The 16,503-nt window shown below is 33.8% G+C and overlaps 2 protein-coding genes across 2 annotated transcripts; both read left to right on the plus strand.

Annotated features, from left to right (window-relative positions):
- The first annotated feature begins 1,131 nt into the window (after positions 1-1,131).
- LOC123658939 (serine protease snake-like) lies at positions 1,132-7,467 on the plus strand. The gene is made up of 9 exons (XM_045594229.1): positions 1,132-1,195; positions 1,569-1,624; positions 2,360-2,495; positions 3,610-3,675; positions 3,944-3,972; positions 4,399-4,623; positions 4,928-5,147; positions 6,179-6,342; positions 7,107-7,467. The coding sequence occupies exons 1-9, from the start codon at positions 1,132-1,134 to the stop codon at positions 7,284-7,286; spliced, it is 1,140 nt and encodes a 379-aa protein (XP_045450185.1). The 3' UTR covers positions 7,287-7,467.
- Positions 7,468-9,950: 2,483 nt separating this feature from the next.
- Positions 9,951-10,667, plus strand: LOC123658940 (alpha-(1,3)-fucosyltransferase C-like). Its single transcript, XM_045594231.1, has one exon. It carries the CDS (start codon positions 9,951-9,953, stop codon positions 10,665-10,667), a length of 717 nt encoding a protein of 238 aa, XP_045450187.1.
- The last annotated feature ends 5,836 nt before the right edge of the window (positions 10,668-16,503 follow it).

Genomic DNA, 16,503 nt, shown 5'->3' on the forward strand with positions numbered 1-16,503 from the left:
TAAACGATTGTTAAAAAACTGTTGTTATTATTGATTTAAAATTGATATAGACTAAGAGTACCAAATCAAAGAAAAGCCGTAACTATTCACTGTCTAAGCATGGCCTCGACGAATGTACAGTGTTCCATATTATCTTAACTGAATATAAATATAATAATATTTATAGTTTTAATTTTATTGCGCATTGTTTTGAATTGTGGATTAACATCAAAAGCTTGACTATTTTAGTTTTTTGTTTGTAATACTTAATATATGTAGCTTGAACTTTACATCATACCGCTTATTCTCCTTCTTGTTTTTTACCCTATGTGAAATTGGTTAAATCATAATTAAAATTTTAAACTGTTTGATGAACTTGGGTGACCTCAAATGAATAAAAAATAGCTATATTTTCCTCCATCTCCTGACTCGAATACTTGATATCCCCACTGCGAAAATATACTGCAATGTCTATGATAATGTATTAAAATGTGATGTGATAAATAATTAATATTTATTTATTTTTGTTTGCAAAACGTAAGTTGATTACATTTTAAGATTTTTTTATTAATCATAAGAAAACTCATCATTATGAAACAGTGATCACAAGGATATAACTTAAAAAGCTAGTTTTACTCGTTTGATATATGTGATGGAAATATTTATGTTAAATTGAACATAATACAGTATAACACAGCACACGCTAATTGCGCAAACTGGTTGTTTTTTAAGTACGGTTCATAAAATAAACTTATTTAATTACAAACACAAATATTCCTTATTATACATAAAAAATATTAGAAAAGAATATGACATAAGTACTATGATTTATATAGAAGTGTAACCCACCGTCGCTTCGTGACGATCTTTGTATACAACATTTAAGCTTTTTACGCGATTTTTACGCGAATTAGAATTTGTATAAAAAAAAGCTGTAAGTATTCTATTATCATCATCATCATCATAACTTTAGCCTATCGCAGTCCAATGCAAAACATTAGACCTCTCCAAGTTGTGACCCAACAATATAATAATATAACAACATGAGGTCATAAGTCGAGACTCGTCCGTTTAAACCGGTTATATTATTGAAAATAAGTTGTATATTACTAACGCAATCATTGGGCTGACAAGTGGAATTAGTCAATTAAAATGCCCGAGAAAAACATACGTGCTGCAAAGTTAAGAATATTTTTGTTTCAGTTTTGTTTCATCGGTAAGTTCTTTAAAGTTAAAATTATCATATGTTAGATAATCTTGTTTCATGCAATTTAATGCCATATTTAACCAAATGTCAAATGTAAATATTTTGGGCTAACTATTTATTTATATGTACGTATACAAAAAGAGTCTTTGGTGCGACAAAGCCAGCTCTGCGGTCACCAATCCGCCTTCCCAGCATGGTGACTATGGGCAAAACACATGAGTCCACTCCATTTTTGTGCGAATTTGTGGAGGCCTATGTCCAGCAGTGGATTGCTGTTAGGCTGAACTGATGATGATGATACAAAAAGAGAAGCACTTTGACATGAAAGACGATTAAAATTTACTGTGCTGTATTTAAATCAGGTCTTGGCTATTATTTCCAGGCTTTCCGCTTTTTACTTCTATTCAGGCACAGGAGTTAACACCAAAAAATGACAACGTGAGTGTTCTATAAATGTTTTTTTTTTTAAATATAAGTAATATAGATAAAAGTATAACGTAAAATCTATACAAATAAATAAAATTAGAGTGTCTGTTTGTAATACTAAAATAACCGCTTTTTACTAAATGCATATGGATGTATATACAGTACTTGTACCAAAATAACATTTCTTACAATTTTTGTCTGTCTGTCTGTTTGTTCCAGCTAATCTCTGAAACGGCTAGGCCGATTTTGACGGGACTTTCACTGGCATATAGCTGATGTGATAATGAGTAACTTAGGCTACTTTTATTTTAGAAATTTATTTATTTTATAACTTTAAGAACTGAACAATAACTTTTTTTGTTCAATTTCACGCGGAAAAATTCGCAGGCATAGCTAGTATGAAATAAAAGGCATACGTGACAAATTAATATTGTTTTTAGAAAGTTTATCTGTTACTCAATGTAATAAATAATATCTTTATTCAAGTAGGCTTCAGCACTTGTAAGGAAGTCATCATTATAAATTTCGTGTCACGATGTATGTTCCAGATAAACTCTGAAATTACTGAACCAATTACTATCAAATTTTGTAAGCATCTGTAATTTGGTCCAAATTGGGAGATAGGGTAGACATAGGTTACAGTAACCGTTTACCATCATGTGGGTCGTACACTTGTTCGCCGACCTACTTGTTTTAAAAAAATGAAGGAAATTAGCGTCAAATAATAATTAATCTAAGCTATTTCAGGCTCGTCAAATGTTCGATGGTGTCAACGTCGAAGATATAATAAATTATACTATTAGCTACAATGAATTATGCAGTAAAAAAAAGCTGTACTTTAAAAAAGATTTTACTTCTCCTGGTCGAAGAATTAGTGAAGTCAGTAAGTAAACATTCATATAATAAAAATGAAGAGTGATGTGAACCGTATCAGCCTGCAAAATTCCACTGTTGGGCATAGGCCTTTTTTTCCATGTAGTAGGAGCTGCTCCACTGCGTGTTGGCGGATATGTTCCCGGTAGTAACGATCGCTATCTGGTATTTATGATTACAACCGGGACCGACGGCCTTACGTGCTCTCCGAGGCACGGCGAGAAGACCCAGAAGGACAGACATCCAAACCGGAAAGGAATATTTGTACAAATACAAATTTCCTTTCCGGTTTGAATGTGTTGTGTATGTGTTGTATGGATTGTGTTTTAGGTGACTACTTGCACCACTACACCAGATCTGTTGTGGAACCTACTAACTTTTCGTGTTCTTAGTTCCCTCGTACTGTGGCTTATTACATTTGCCGGTAGCGTATTATTAGCTCCCCTTGATTGTTTATGGGTGATTGAAATCTGTTACCTATACAAATGTTATAAAGCTGAAGAGTTTGTTTGTTTGTTTTTATGAACATGCTAAATCCTAGGAATTTCTGGTTCGCATTGAAAAATCTTTTTTGTGTTGGATAGTCCAATTACCGAAGAAGGCTATAGATAAAATACTAATAATAATATGTTTTTTCCTCAAACGAACGCAGGTGAAAATGCAGGGCATAGATAGTATCTTATCCACTCAAACACGCACTGAAACGCATTCTAGGATGGTTCTAACCATGTTAAGTTGTTCCTAGTTTTAGATGTATCGTTAATAATGTTAACTGCTTATACTGCTAACTGGTAAAATGTATGAATTCTTAACATTCAGTCATATGTTAGCTAAATATCCTTCTGTCGTAGAATCATCATTAAAATCATCATCTAAAGCCACGGGATTCTTTGGCCTGGTTAGAATACTTCTCCAGCTTGATATTTTTCATTTCACTATCTGTACTGCCTTCTGCGACTCTATTAGCAGTCTGGATCACCATTTAGTAGACGTTTAGGAATCCTTAACTGTTAGGCATCGCTGTGTCAAAAATATAAAAAACGAACTTTACGTATGGAATATCGTATAAAAATCGTATTTTCACATACAAATATTCACTCATAATTGAATTTCTTTTATTTTAGAATGCCTTGAATATATCTGGGATTCAATGTTCAAGGAATATGAAGTTTTCCGAGAAGAAGATTGCTGTGAGTAAAACACGTTTTGAGTATAAATATAATAATTCCATCATGTATGAAAGTTCAAGACTATTTGCTCTTATTTTGGTATCTGGTTAGATACCGCATTCAATTAGTAATTTAATATTACAATACAGATATAACCAAAAATATAATGTTTTTAGTTACACCGATTGTTGTCGGGGGTAGGTCGGCTTCATATGGAGAATTCCCCATATATGGTAGGTATATGCTTAAATTTTATGATAAAGGTAAAGTTAGAATTTTGATATTTTAGATTCTGCGGAAGTTACCGCGCTTTTCACGGTTGATAGTTGCCCATGACCGTCTGCAACGTCTCCGAAATATAGGGAATACCAAAATGACATTAACTGTAAGTCACGTAGAATAAAAAGTGAAAATAAAATATAGCCGTGATATTTCAAACTGTTAAGTGACCGAGGTAGGACAGAGTAGGAAATTTCCTGCCCAAAACATGGAGCAGCCCGACTGGGGTAGTACTTCGACCTTACAGAAGATCGAAGCTAATTAACACTGTTTTTAAGCAGTGTTGTGTCCCTGTTAGTGAGTAAGGTGACCAGATCTCCTGGGGGGAATTGGGGAAAGGATCGAAAACGCGCTTGCGATGCTTTTGGTGTTGCAGACGTCTATAAGCTACGGTAATCACTTACCATCAGGTGAGCCGTACGCTTGTTTGCCGATCAAGTTATACATATAAATTGTCTTTCATAGGGTGCATTAGGCTGGAAGTCAGCTCAAAATCACAGTGAATGGATATTCATGTGCGGGGCATCCCTCATTAGTGAAAGTTTCATGCTGACAGCGGCCCATTGCTCCTACGTGCCGCGAGGGGACGCCACCATTGCCCACTCGACGCCCGAGATTGTGAAACTAGGCGATATCTTTATTATTAATGCAAGTCTTCTTTTTTTCATATTAAAACTATCAAAAGTTTGTTAATTGACAAATCAGCTTTGCTTATATTAATCAAACTCAATAGAATAAAGCTTAAACGTTGTGTTTAAATACATATAAGTGTTCAGAAAAAAAAAACAAGTAGTACAAGAAAATTAATTTCAACAAATACTTATAAGTTCATTGTTAATAGGTATATTGTATATGATCACAGTATACACATATCACAGTATATTTGTTTTCCTTGAAATTATAATTTGAAAGTAAATTTGTTTTATTATAGTTTTTAAATTTTATATTATTTATATTATTTCAATTGCTAATTGTTGATCCTTGCTAATTACAGAAAGAAAAATACGAAATTGTATCAAAATATATACCTATAAAAAGAATTATAAAACATGGACAGTACAAGGCTCCAAGTCGGTACTACGATATTGCCCTCATCGAGTTGGCAGAAGTTGTGGACATTGGCGCAATAATCCGTCCAGCTTGTCTCTGGAGTAGCTCTGACACAAGTCCTATAAAAAAACTGACTGTGACTGGGTGGGGAGTCGTTGATCCAGGTGACTAGTTTTTTTTTAAATTTATTTATTAAAAAATACAAAAACACATACTTAACACTTATTTATAAGCCTACCGCGAAAACTCACAAGAGCTTATTACCCGAAAGTTAAGTTCATACTACTTAATTAGTTGTTCTACTCTGGAAGTTCTTGTGGATAAGGAAGGTTGAATGCGCATTAAGCCTTTATGAAGCTTATAAGTTGCGTAAAAGGCTTAGTCGGATCTTAGTTGCCCGTGCCTTTATTTTAATAATTACGTTTGCTCGCAAACGAAAAAAATCCGACTTCAATTATATCGACTAGTAGTAAAACGTAAGTAGACGAAAAAATAGTCAAGTAAATATGCGCTATCAAAGATTACTCAAAAATTCCTAGTGGACAATACAGTTCACTACGTTATAGCAGATGCATTCTAGGATCGATTCTTCACTGAAGTAGTTTTAATAAAGTCAGATAGATGGCGTTGGAGTGATATTACACCACATAAAAAAAATACAATCGAATTAAGAAACTCCTTCTTTTTGAAAGTCGGTTAAAACATCTAGTACTTATTTTCTTGCTTATTATCTCAGGCGAAACTGGCGTTTGTAATCGACCCTTGATCAAATAGAAAATAATTATTTTGTTATATTCATATTTATTTTATATAATTATTATTTAATATTTTATAAATATTTTTATATTAGATATTTGTATATGTATCTCTATAATCTTACACTAGCTGTGCCCGCGACTTCATCCGCGTGTAATTAAAAAAAAATAGTTATTGTTCAGTTCGCAGAATCGTAAAAAAAATATAAAATAAAAGTAGCATATATTACTTTTTATTATATCAGCTATCTGCCAGTGAAAGTACCGTCAAAATCGGTTTAGCCGTTTCAGATATTAGCCGGAACAAACAGACAGACAAACAGATTTTGGTATATGTACCTTGTATGCATCGATATGAATTTAGTAAAAAGTGGTTATTTAAAATTTTCTTTAATATTTCTTTATTATTATTATATTCTTTAACACATTGTTTTTTCAAGCCACTCGAAAAACATCAAATGAACTCCAAGTAGCAGAAGTAAATCTCGTAGACGATAACACTTGCGACAATGCTTTAAAAGACAAACGTAATAGAAGGTGGATGGGTCTCGCTGAACATCAGATATGCGCTGGGTTACTACCCGGTGGAGTTGACACTTGTCAGGTGAGTGAATGTTAGACTAGTAATTTTATATTTCTTTCTTAATTCATTAGCGTCATATAAGAGCTGCTGAACGTGCTCAAATTAAGGTGTTCTGGTGTCTTGATTTTGTTATATCGCAAAAGTACGGTAGTTGGATAATTGCTTTTTTTACAAAGAAAAAGAAAAATGCGTCCCAAGTAATAAAAAAATGGCGACGCTTATGAAACAGTTTCATTTAGAGTAGTAAAAAGTTGTTTATGCATTTTTAGTCTGAGAATTTAGATGTCAAACATGCAGCTTGCTCTTGGATAAGGTTGATGCTATTTTCGAAAAAGTAGTAAGGTATATTAATAGCATATTAATAGCTGATGAACTGAGGATTGGCCACAAAACCGTCTATCCACTAGATAACAATGCAAGAAACCTTAAAGTGCCATATGGCTCCCTGAAAGAAACAGAACAGCATCGTTCAATTTTAATTGATCAAAAGAATTGGTCTTTTAATTATGATAATACTAGACGACATTTGGCTATATATCAAAAATTTAAAGAGTTTGGTTGGGAAGGTTTAATGCATCCAACTAACCGTACTGTATTTGTACTGTTTTGATTTTGTACCCTCAGATTTTCACCTGTTCAGTCCCTTCAGAATTCTTTGGGTCAAGATAGCAACAAGTTATCGAATAAATAAGCACATACATATACATGATGAAATGTAATAAAAGTTAAAGACTTTTACATGCATTTCTTATATAATATCAAATTCTTATGTTTTCTACTTTTAGGGCGATTCCGGTGGTCCATTGCAAGTGAAAATAAATCTCACACGAAAGTGGCCTATGTACTACGTTGTCGGAGTGACGTCCTTCGGTTACGGCTGTGCACGCGCGAATATACCGAGTGTTTATATCAAGACTTCGAGCTTCATCGACTGGATTGAAAGCATAGTTTGGCCAAATGCTTAGTAATACTTGTATTAATCATATTTTGTTGTAACAATCCAAATATTCATTATTATGATATTCCTAATATGTTGACGACATTGACACCCATCTTGATGAAAGGTTATTAGTCAACTCATCAGCAGGCTATTATATTTTGTAGCTTTAGAACAAAAAAATGAAATTAAAAATATTTTCAGTATGATTGTTTTACTTTAAATCTTTATCCACACACTTTAAATCATACTGAATTATAGAGTTTCCGATCTCGAAAATTAGATACCAAAGACAATATTCTAATTAAAATTTAAACTTCTTACAAACTGGACACGAGTAGCTTGACAGCAAAGTTGCAACTAAAAGTTTTGCAGGAATCCATCGAAAATAGCTGGTAAACTATAATGGTTGCAAGTTTTCAACTGCTGACTTCTCCTAGTATTGCTGGCGTCCATAAGCTACTTTTTGTCTTTAAATTAGATTTTAGAGTCTTACGAGGAAAGGTTTTGGCTAAGTACACTATTTTTATTAGCAAATATAATTGACCAATGGGTAAACCGTATTGTCGATTCTTAATTACGTTCCAATTGTCAAATGAGAGGTTCTGAAGGTGTAATGGATCACGTTGCGCGTGAAAAAATTCCTAGTTCTACATGATTTACAGTTTTTTTATGTATATTATATTATGATAAGAGTTTGTACTTCCTGTAAACCTTATTTCGTAAGTTCCTGATTCTGTCTGATCGCCTTTGACTACTTTTTTCAATTGACTTGGTGTATTCAAGATCTCTTATCTTGTTTAACTACTTCACAAATCGGTTTCATTTTTCTCTCCTTTAGCCGGTATTTTGTAACATCGCTTTTATTGGAGGCTAAGGTGTCGAAATAAGAGTGGTTCCACTTGCAGAGCATGACTCGGCTTTACACCGGTAACAAACAAATCTTACACTTAATGCATTTTTCTTACGCGCAGATATTTTTTTTATTAAGCTGGAAACCACTTCCGAATTGTTTTACAAGTAACGAACACATAGTCTGTAACTACGCCCGTTGTAATTAAGTTTTATCATTGCCTCCGTAAGTGGATTATAAATTATTGTAACTAATTAAATAATCACAAACCTTATAATAAATAGCGTCACAGTAGATTGTGCATTTGTACTTTTTTTTTTAAATACCATTTTTTTTCTATGAAATCGAACAGCGTTTATATTCTTATCCACTGCAAAATACATTCAACTTTTTTTACACTTGACACGAAACTTTTCTCGTCATCGTTGTCATCGTTTCGCTTTTTATATATTTTAAATGTTTTAAAATTTATAGCATAATATTTTTTTACTTGTGTTACAGCAATAATAGTAATAGCAGAATTTCTTACTGTAATGCAACCTGGAAACTTAAGTACAACTGAGAGGAATGTTGCTCAAAATAAAATAAAGAAACACTGCTCGAAAGCGAAAACAAAACAAAGGAACACTTCGAACTGTGTAATTTAAACTATTATTTTTTAGAAATTTGTTCTAATTCTCAGCATATTTTTCTAGTATATTTCTATGTATAGAAAAATGTGTTGAAAAAATGTAATTGAGATATAAAACTTTTAAAAGATATCATTAATTTTCTGCATACAGATTAGAGATTATTACAGAAATACCCTGTTGAAATTCTGAAGCAGCCCGACTGTTGTTGACAGCAACATCAGCCGAGAAGTATTTGGTAATAATAGACTATTATATATACTTAATCTAAACTTGTAGTTTTTTATTGTGGAGAAACAGGTCCTAATAAATAAGGTCCTAACAAATAACAGGCACAAACAAACAAGCAGAATCCATGATGTAATGAGATAATAAATTTTAAATTAAAAAAAATACAAATCGACGTTTAAAACGGTTTACGGCCGAACAGTTTTTCAAGGATAAGTAATTATTGTTACTTAATTGTTCCTCTCATATCTATCCTATTTTTAACTGCATTTGTATACTTAGTTTTGGAAAAGTTGAATTGGCCATGGTATCTCTTAATGTATATGTTATAGTTGCTATTTTCTCGAGTAATAAATAAATGATGGTACAAAATATATAAAAACTTATTACTTCAAATAATTGTGCTTGTTCGCAAACGAAAAAAAACCGACTTCAATTACATCGACTACGTATACAACGTAAGCAGACGAAAAAAATTAACAAACGCACTAGTCGTCACTATGATTTTCAAGGGTTTCCCACGATTTCTCTGGGATTCCATCATCAGATCCTGGTTTCCTTATCATGGTACCACACTTGGAATATCTCCTTTCCAAAAAAAAATAATTATCAAAATCGGTTCACAAACGACGAAGTCATCCCCGAATATACATTAAAAAAAACACACACACACACACACACACACATACACGCACACATATTTTTCTAATCAGGTCGTGGTGCCTATCGATTCCGACTGTTGTATCGATCAGTTGTTTATAAGATATCACCAAATTGACAGACTAATCAAATCATGCGTACCAAATACATTTCTCGAATACTAATTGTAGTACTCTATATTTTTATTGTGACGCTTCTTTTCACATACTACACAACGGTAAATACAACACAGAAAGAAAGAAAGAAAATAGAGAATCTGGGCAAGAGAGAAATAAAGTACATCTTACAATGGACAAATAAATCGCTTGCTCCATTTAATTTCATGAAAGAGGGAAATGTGGCGTTCGTTAAAAACAAGTGTAAATTTACTAATTGCTTCGTAACAAATGACAGCGAATACTTCTTGAACGAGTTGGATTTCGATGCTATCGCTTTCAATGGCCGAGACATGCATCTTAAATTGTCTCAAATGCCACAGCACCGAAACCCAAGACAAAAATACATTTTCGGTGCAATGGAATCAGCGGATAACTTCCCAGTTTGCGACGAGCGCTTCGATGATTTTTTCAACTGGACGTGGACTTACAAACTCGACTCGGACTTTCGTTGGGGATACATAACAGTCTACGATCTGAACGGTACTGTGGTCGGTCCCACAGTCGACATGAAGTGGAAGAGTGAAATGAAACCGATCAGTAAAGATTTGAAAGTGAAATTGTTGAGCAAAACTAAAGCCGCGGCATGGTTCGTGTCGCACTGCACGACAAAAAGTGGAAGAGAACACTTCGTTGACGAAGTTCAGAGGGAATTAGAACCGTACGGCTGGAAGGTTGATGTGTATGGGCGGTGTGGCACATTTGAGTGCCCTAAATCAAGTAGTGAATTCTGTAACGATCTCATTAAAAAGAATTATTTTTTTTACTTCTCCCTCGAGAACTCTTTTGCTGAAGATTACGTGACTGAAAAACTTTTGAATGCGTTGCAAAATTACGCTGTTCCTGTCGTGTACGGTGCCGCTAATTACTCCAGGTATTTATAATTTTAAGTCGTTATAATAGTTTGAAGAACTGTAGTATTATTTAAATTGCCTAAGCTGATCAAAATTCCTAAAACCTCAGAAATGTAATTGAAGTTAGGATTATTCTGAGAACATATTAAAACAAAACCCTACAAACCAAAAATTGATACATCGTACCTACATATTTATAAAATGATTTTCTGTTAATATTTAAGGTCGAATACTTTTTGTCATAAAATTTTGGACCGCTCCTACCCCTGGTTACACAATGTCACACTTCGTCGAACTGCTCCCCCTTTTGAGGTATACGACGTAATTTATGGTCTACATTTTCACAATACCATCTCCGATATATTTGAAGTAAAATCGATTTTGTAGGCTAATTTAACGGAAGTCCAAAAAAGAAGGAAGTTCTCAATTGGAATGTTTTTTTTTATATGTATCACAAAATAATCGCATAATTTTATCTGAAACTGTTTGTTATTGGAAAGTCACATCCTTTGTCGGATCTCAAATTATCTATATTGTCGTCGAAATTTTATCAATTTACTAATCTTATGTATACATATAATATCATATCAAAATTACATATTATCTATTTTAAAACATTTTAGATTTCAACTGATTAAAATAGATTGATTATTCGAAGGTCAACGTGTGCTCGCGAAATGGGTTTAGACACTTTTTATAGAACTAAAAATAATTGATATTATGTTCAAGATTTGAACGCGGCTCACATTCAACGACCCCCACTAAGATTAAATCTTGTGTTGAGGGTACGGAATCACACAATACCTAACCTAACACCAGAACCAGAATCGCAAGTGCGTTGCCGATTCTACCCTTAATCCTCCTAAGAGCTATTGTCACCTTACTCACCAAAGGAACACAACACTGCTTGAAAACAGTATTATTTAGCTGTGACCTTCTTGTAAGGTAGAGGTACTTCCCCGATTGGGCTGCACCTTTATTGATTTTGATCAGGATATTTTCTTGTGTGCCCTAATTAGTTAGACGTTTGTATTTATCTCATAAAAAAAAACACGATTTATTAACATTAAATGTTCGACATTAAAAACATTAAAACAAAACGTTATCTATTTATTTGTTTCTCCCATTCATTAAGCGAACAAATACGGTTCAACTGGTAGGAAATGTTCACAAGTGTGGAAAGTGTTGGAAATGTCGGGAAAGAGATGATCACGAAAATACCGCGTAAAACAATTGCGGACAGACAAAATTGTATTTATTATTAATTGAACTACTAAATTGAACTGGTATTTATGTTGACATAAATTATAAAATACATAAATTTATATGATATTCATTCTTTTCGACCAGTTAAAAATTAAGTAAGATTTGTTTGGAACGAAGTTCTTTATAGGGCGTTGCGGAGGGGTATATATTATAGCCAGCAATAAACGTCCGTAACGTTAAAAAAAGCGTAAGATTTTTATGTATAGTACATGTATGATGGCTATACAGTGTCTAATGTATAGACTCGATGACGTTATTATTATTACAGTTTGCTATTATTATATCATTATAATATAATATAATAAAAATGTGTAAATATAATAAGATAATTTTCCACAGTAGTTTTTTTAAACGATAAAAATTTAAAAAAAAAGTAAACACGAATAATTATTTGCTTTATCCTTCGGATAGAACTTGAAATTAATATTTTATAATAAGGAACTTCGTTCCTACTATATCTGGTGTCCCACGACACCACACGGTTTTATTCTTTATAGAATATTTTTAAAAATAACCATAGCAGAATGGTGGATTATTATTTTGAAACTACCGATGATTTGGACTGCCACCCGCTGCCATAGTGCTTACAGCGCCGCCGAATCATCGGGAGTGTCAAAATAACGACCACGGTAAGAGAAAAAGTGTTCATAGAGATCGTGGAAGTTAGAAAACTTGTAGCAGAACGTTCATTCTTGAAAAATCAATAATTCATAATTATCTCTTAATAGCACTATCGCTATCGCTTCAGTCTATCGTAGTCAGCTCTCAGCTCCACAAGTTCTAAAAATGGCGTAAACTCATGTGTGTTGCTCATAGTCACCACGCTGGGCAGGCGGGTTGGTGACCGCAGGCTGGCTTTGTCGCACCGAAGATGCTGTTGCCTGTCTTCGGCCTGTGTATTTCAAAGCCAGCAGTTGGATGGTTATCCCGCAATCGGTCGGCTTTTTTATTTCTAAGATGGTAGTGGAAATGTTTTATGTTATCTATGGTATGGCCAATACAAACGCGTGATGTGGTCGACTGTGAAAACAAAAGCCAACGGATTCAAAGATGATATTGATATAAATTATTCCTCAATTTATATTACACTAGCAAAAAATAGCCTATAGCCTTCCTCGATAAATAGGCTATCTAACACTGAAAATTGTTTTCAAATCGGACCAGTAATTCCTGAGATTAGCGCGTTCAAAAACAAAAAACCAACTCTTCAACTTTATAATAATATTAGTATAGATGAGATACACGCTTAGTTTCAAATAATTTGTTAGAACATGTCTCGTATATCAATACTGTTAGAAGGATCTAAATAAAATAAATATTTCACTAAAACTAAATACTTACACCCAAAAATAAATTATAGAAAAGCGAAATCCGAAATTACTCTCATATTATTAGTAAACAGGCTATATTTAAAATTTAATTTTATAAATTCCATTTGTATTTTTACATTATAATCAGCAAGCTAAATTTATCGTACAGGAAAATAATTTATATTTATAAAAAGATCGTTCACTTTTTTTTTCTATTTTTAAATAATTTTTACTTATTCCTCCAAGCATAGGGAAATACCCTTAAACATCGTTAAGCGTATTTCCCCGTGGAGTATACGTAATTTCATTAACTTTAATCCTTTTAAGCGTTTTGTATGACTTTCCAAGTTTATCGCTGAAATACCCTTTAGCTAATAAAATGACTTCCTATTATTGTGTTAATTCTAAAACAAGCGACTTAATTTTACATAGACAAGTAATCAAATGAGAACATCATAAACATACGTAGACCTCCCCTAATGCTCGACACTCCATTCGGTTTTGTGCCCTCTGAATCCAGCGGCTTCCCGCTGTTTTCCTTAGGTCCTAAGTCCACCTGGTTGGAGGGCGGCCTGCTTTTTTGCTTAGACGTGTTCGCCATTCGAGAACCTTTCTTCCCCATCGGTTGTCGTTTTTCTAACAATATGGCCTGTCCATTGCCACTTTAGCTTGCAGGTTTTGAGAGCTATGTCGGTGACCTTCGTTCGTCTACAAATTTCATCGTTTTGGAGTCTGTCGCGAAGCGAAATACCAAGCATAGCTCTCTCCATCGCTCGCTGAGTGACCTTGAGTCGATGGAAAAGGCTAACGGATAAAGACCACGGCTCAGCACCGTAGGTCAACTTGAACAACTGCACCGAATTGGTTAATCCTTTTTTTGTGTATATTACTTTCAAGACAAGTTTTAAATAAAATAAGAAAATAAAATGTTTAGGAAAAAAAATCGCCATATTTTGAAGTTCGCCAGGTTTGCAATTATATAAAAAAATTGTTGTCACTTAGTGTCTGTAAATAAGATATTTTTAAGGAAAAGAGAATGGATGTCATTATGGAAATAATAAAAGTAAAAACAACTACTTTTTATTTGTATGTCTGTCTATTTGTTTGCATGGCATAACAAAAAACCTGCTGCACTAGATCGTATACGGTTTTTATTTATTTATTTGTCAGTATTCAATTGTTTTTATGTTTAATTTTGATGTACAGTAAGAAATATTTGAATTTAAATAAATAAATATGTTTTAAGGTACACAATATCGATTGTTTTAAAGGTAGGCGACTTAATGCCTGTGTTATAGGTAACAGCCGACCGATGCAAATATACATTTTTTCTTATAAATATACGCATATAAATAAATGTAACACTTACAGTCCAGATGCGAATCGAACCCATAACCTGTGCAGCGGAAATGAGGGTAGAAACAAATTGCAAACGGAGCAGTCAGAATGTACAATTATTAAACAAACAAAAGATTTGATAAATGTTATTTTTGTTATCATACGAATAACGATTAGCTTTTCAAAGTTAACAAAGATACAAAAAGTAAATTATACAACGTAGATATAAATATTATTATATCGTCTGAAACAATAGACCGATAAACGAGTATACATACGTTACGTACGTTATATTACATACGTTATACGCTCTCGTTAGTGCTTAATTGATTGTGCTAGTTGTTATTAGATGTTTTATTAAAAATAACTTATTTATTATTATATAGATGTTTTCATTTGTCAATCGTCGTATAATTATACACTGTCACTGTTGTGCTTGTGTATTGTCTGTGTTTTGCGGACCCCCGACACAGGAGAAAATGTTACTGGGGCTGTTGAGGGCGAAGCGTTTGTTGTTTAATTTATTTACATTTAAACATTATATACATGTTACTGTGTGGTTACGGCAGTAAAGAATATAGCCACAACCTCTTTATCCCGTGGGAAGCGGTGGGGTTAGCTAGAATAAACAGACAGACAGACAGACAGACAAAAATTGTAAAAAATGTATATACATCCATGCTGTGTGGTTACGGCATCAAAGAATTTAGTCACCCCCTCTCTTCCCGTGGGTGTCGTAAGAGGCGACTAAGGTATAACACAATTCCACCACCATTTTGGAACTTAAAAAGCAGACTGATGGCGGGATAACCATCCAACTGCCGGCTTTGAAATGCACAGGCCGAAGGTAGGCAGCAGCGTCTTCGGTGCGACAAAGCCAGCCCTGCGGTCACCAACCCGCCCAGCGTGGTGACTATTGGCAACACACATGAGTTCACGCCATTTTTGGCGCGAAATTGTGGAGGCCTATGTCCAGCAGGGAACTGCGATAGGCTGAGTGAGTGAGTGAAATATAAAAGTGAGTGAAACTGTACAGGTTGTTACTCACCGCAGGAATACGACAGGACTAGAGCGCAGTTTTATTTAATTGTGGTCGTCTGTAAGGTTGTTGACTAGCCCGTAGGCGCAGTTTGTAGTGACCCTGCTTTCTGTGCCGCGGGTTGCGGGTTCGATTCCCGCCAAAGTCTGGGTGTAATATTTGTATTTATATATTTATATATGAATTATTTCTATGTATATTTAAACCTAAAAAATATATAGTTATAACAGTCGGCTGTTACCTGTAACACAAGCATTAAGTTGCTTACCATAGGAACAGACGACCGTGTGTGACCATGTTATAAGATATTTATTTATTATTATTGGCTTGGGCTTCAAGTTACATATTTCGTGATTACGTTAGTTTACCACGATAGTCCAATAGTTAATCACATCAGAATTAACTATCACGCTTCTAAATATACCAAAAACGGATGTTACAAAAATGTTCCTTACAATCAACGGTCGCCCGTAAGATGATAAACCTGCGTCAGGATGCAGGTAACAACCATGAAACTATTATAAGCGACCATATCACGACAAACACAGGTACAATTATGTAAGTCATTTGTCATGTGGTCAAACCGCGACCGCAAGCGTATTAGCCAGCAGTCAATTGCCTCTCAACCTCGTCAGATAGACGGAAGTACCGACAGTATGTTATACGTAATAAGGTTAGCATTTGAAGTAATAAACCGTTAAAAAAGCACGTGCAAATAATAAACATATAATTTCTTTTGAAGCTTACTCCTTAAGAGACGATATAAGGCCCCCTAGTATACCTTTTTTTATAATAAATAAATAAATATATACAACATACACAGACAGTTATCTGTTCCTAAAATAAGCAATTTAATGCTTGTGTTATAGGTAACAGCCGACTGGTATAGCTACTTACATTTTTTTTCGACAAA

This window comes from Melitaea cinxia, chromosome 13 (genome assembly GCF_905220565.1).
Source record: "Melitaea cinxia chromosome 13, ilMelCinx1.1, whole genome shotgun sequence".
Taxonomy (NCBI): domain Eukaryota; kingdom Metazoa; phylum Arthropoda; class Insecta; order Lepidoptera; family Nymphalidae; genus Melitaea; species Melitaea cinxia.

Bases quoted from the DNA above. Each gene is read 5' to 3' on its own strand.
- LOC123658939 (XM_045594229.1), top strand. From the start codon at position 1,132: ATGCCCGAGAAAAACATACGTGCTGCAAAGTTAAGAATATTTTTGTTT. The intron at 1,625-2,359 runs GTGAGTGTTCTA...AAGCTATTTCAG, and splicing joins TAACACCAAAAAATGACAAC to GCTCGTCAAATGTTCGATGG. The intron at 3,676-3,943 runs GTGAGTAAAACA...TTGATATTTTAG, and splicing joins TTTCCGAGAAGAAGATTGCT to ATTCTGCGGAAGTTACCGCG.
- LOC123658940 (XM_045594231.1), top strand. From the start codon at position 9,951: ATGAAAGAGGGAAATGTGGCGTTCGTTAAAAACAAGTGTAAATTTACT.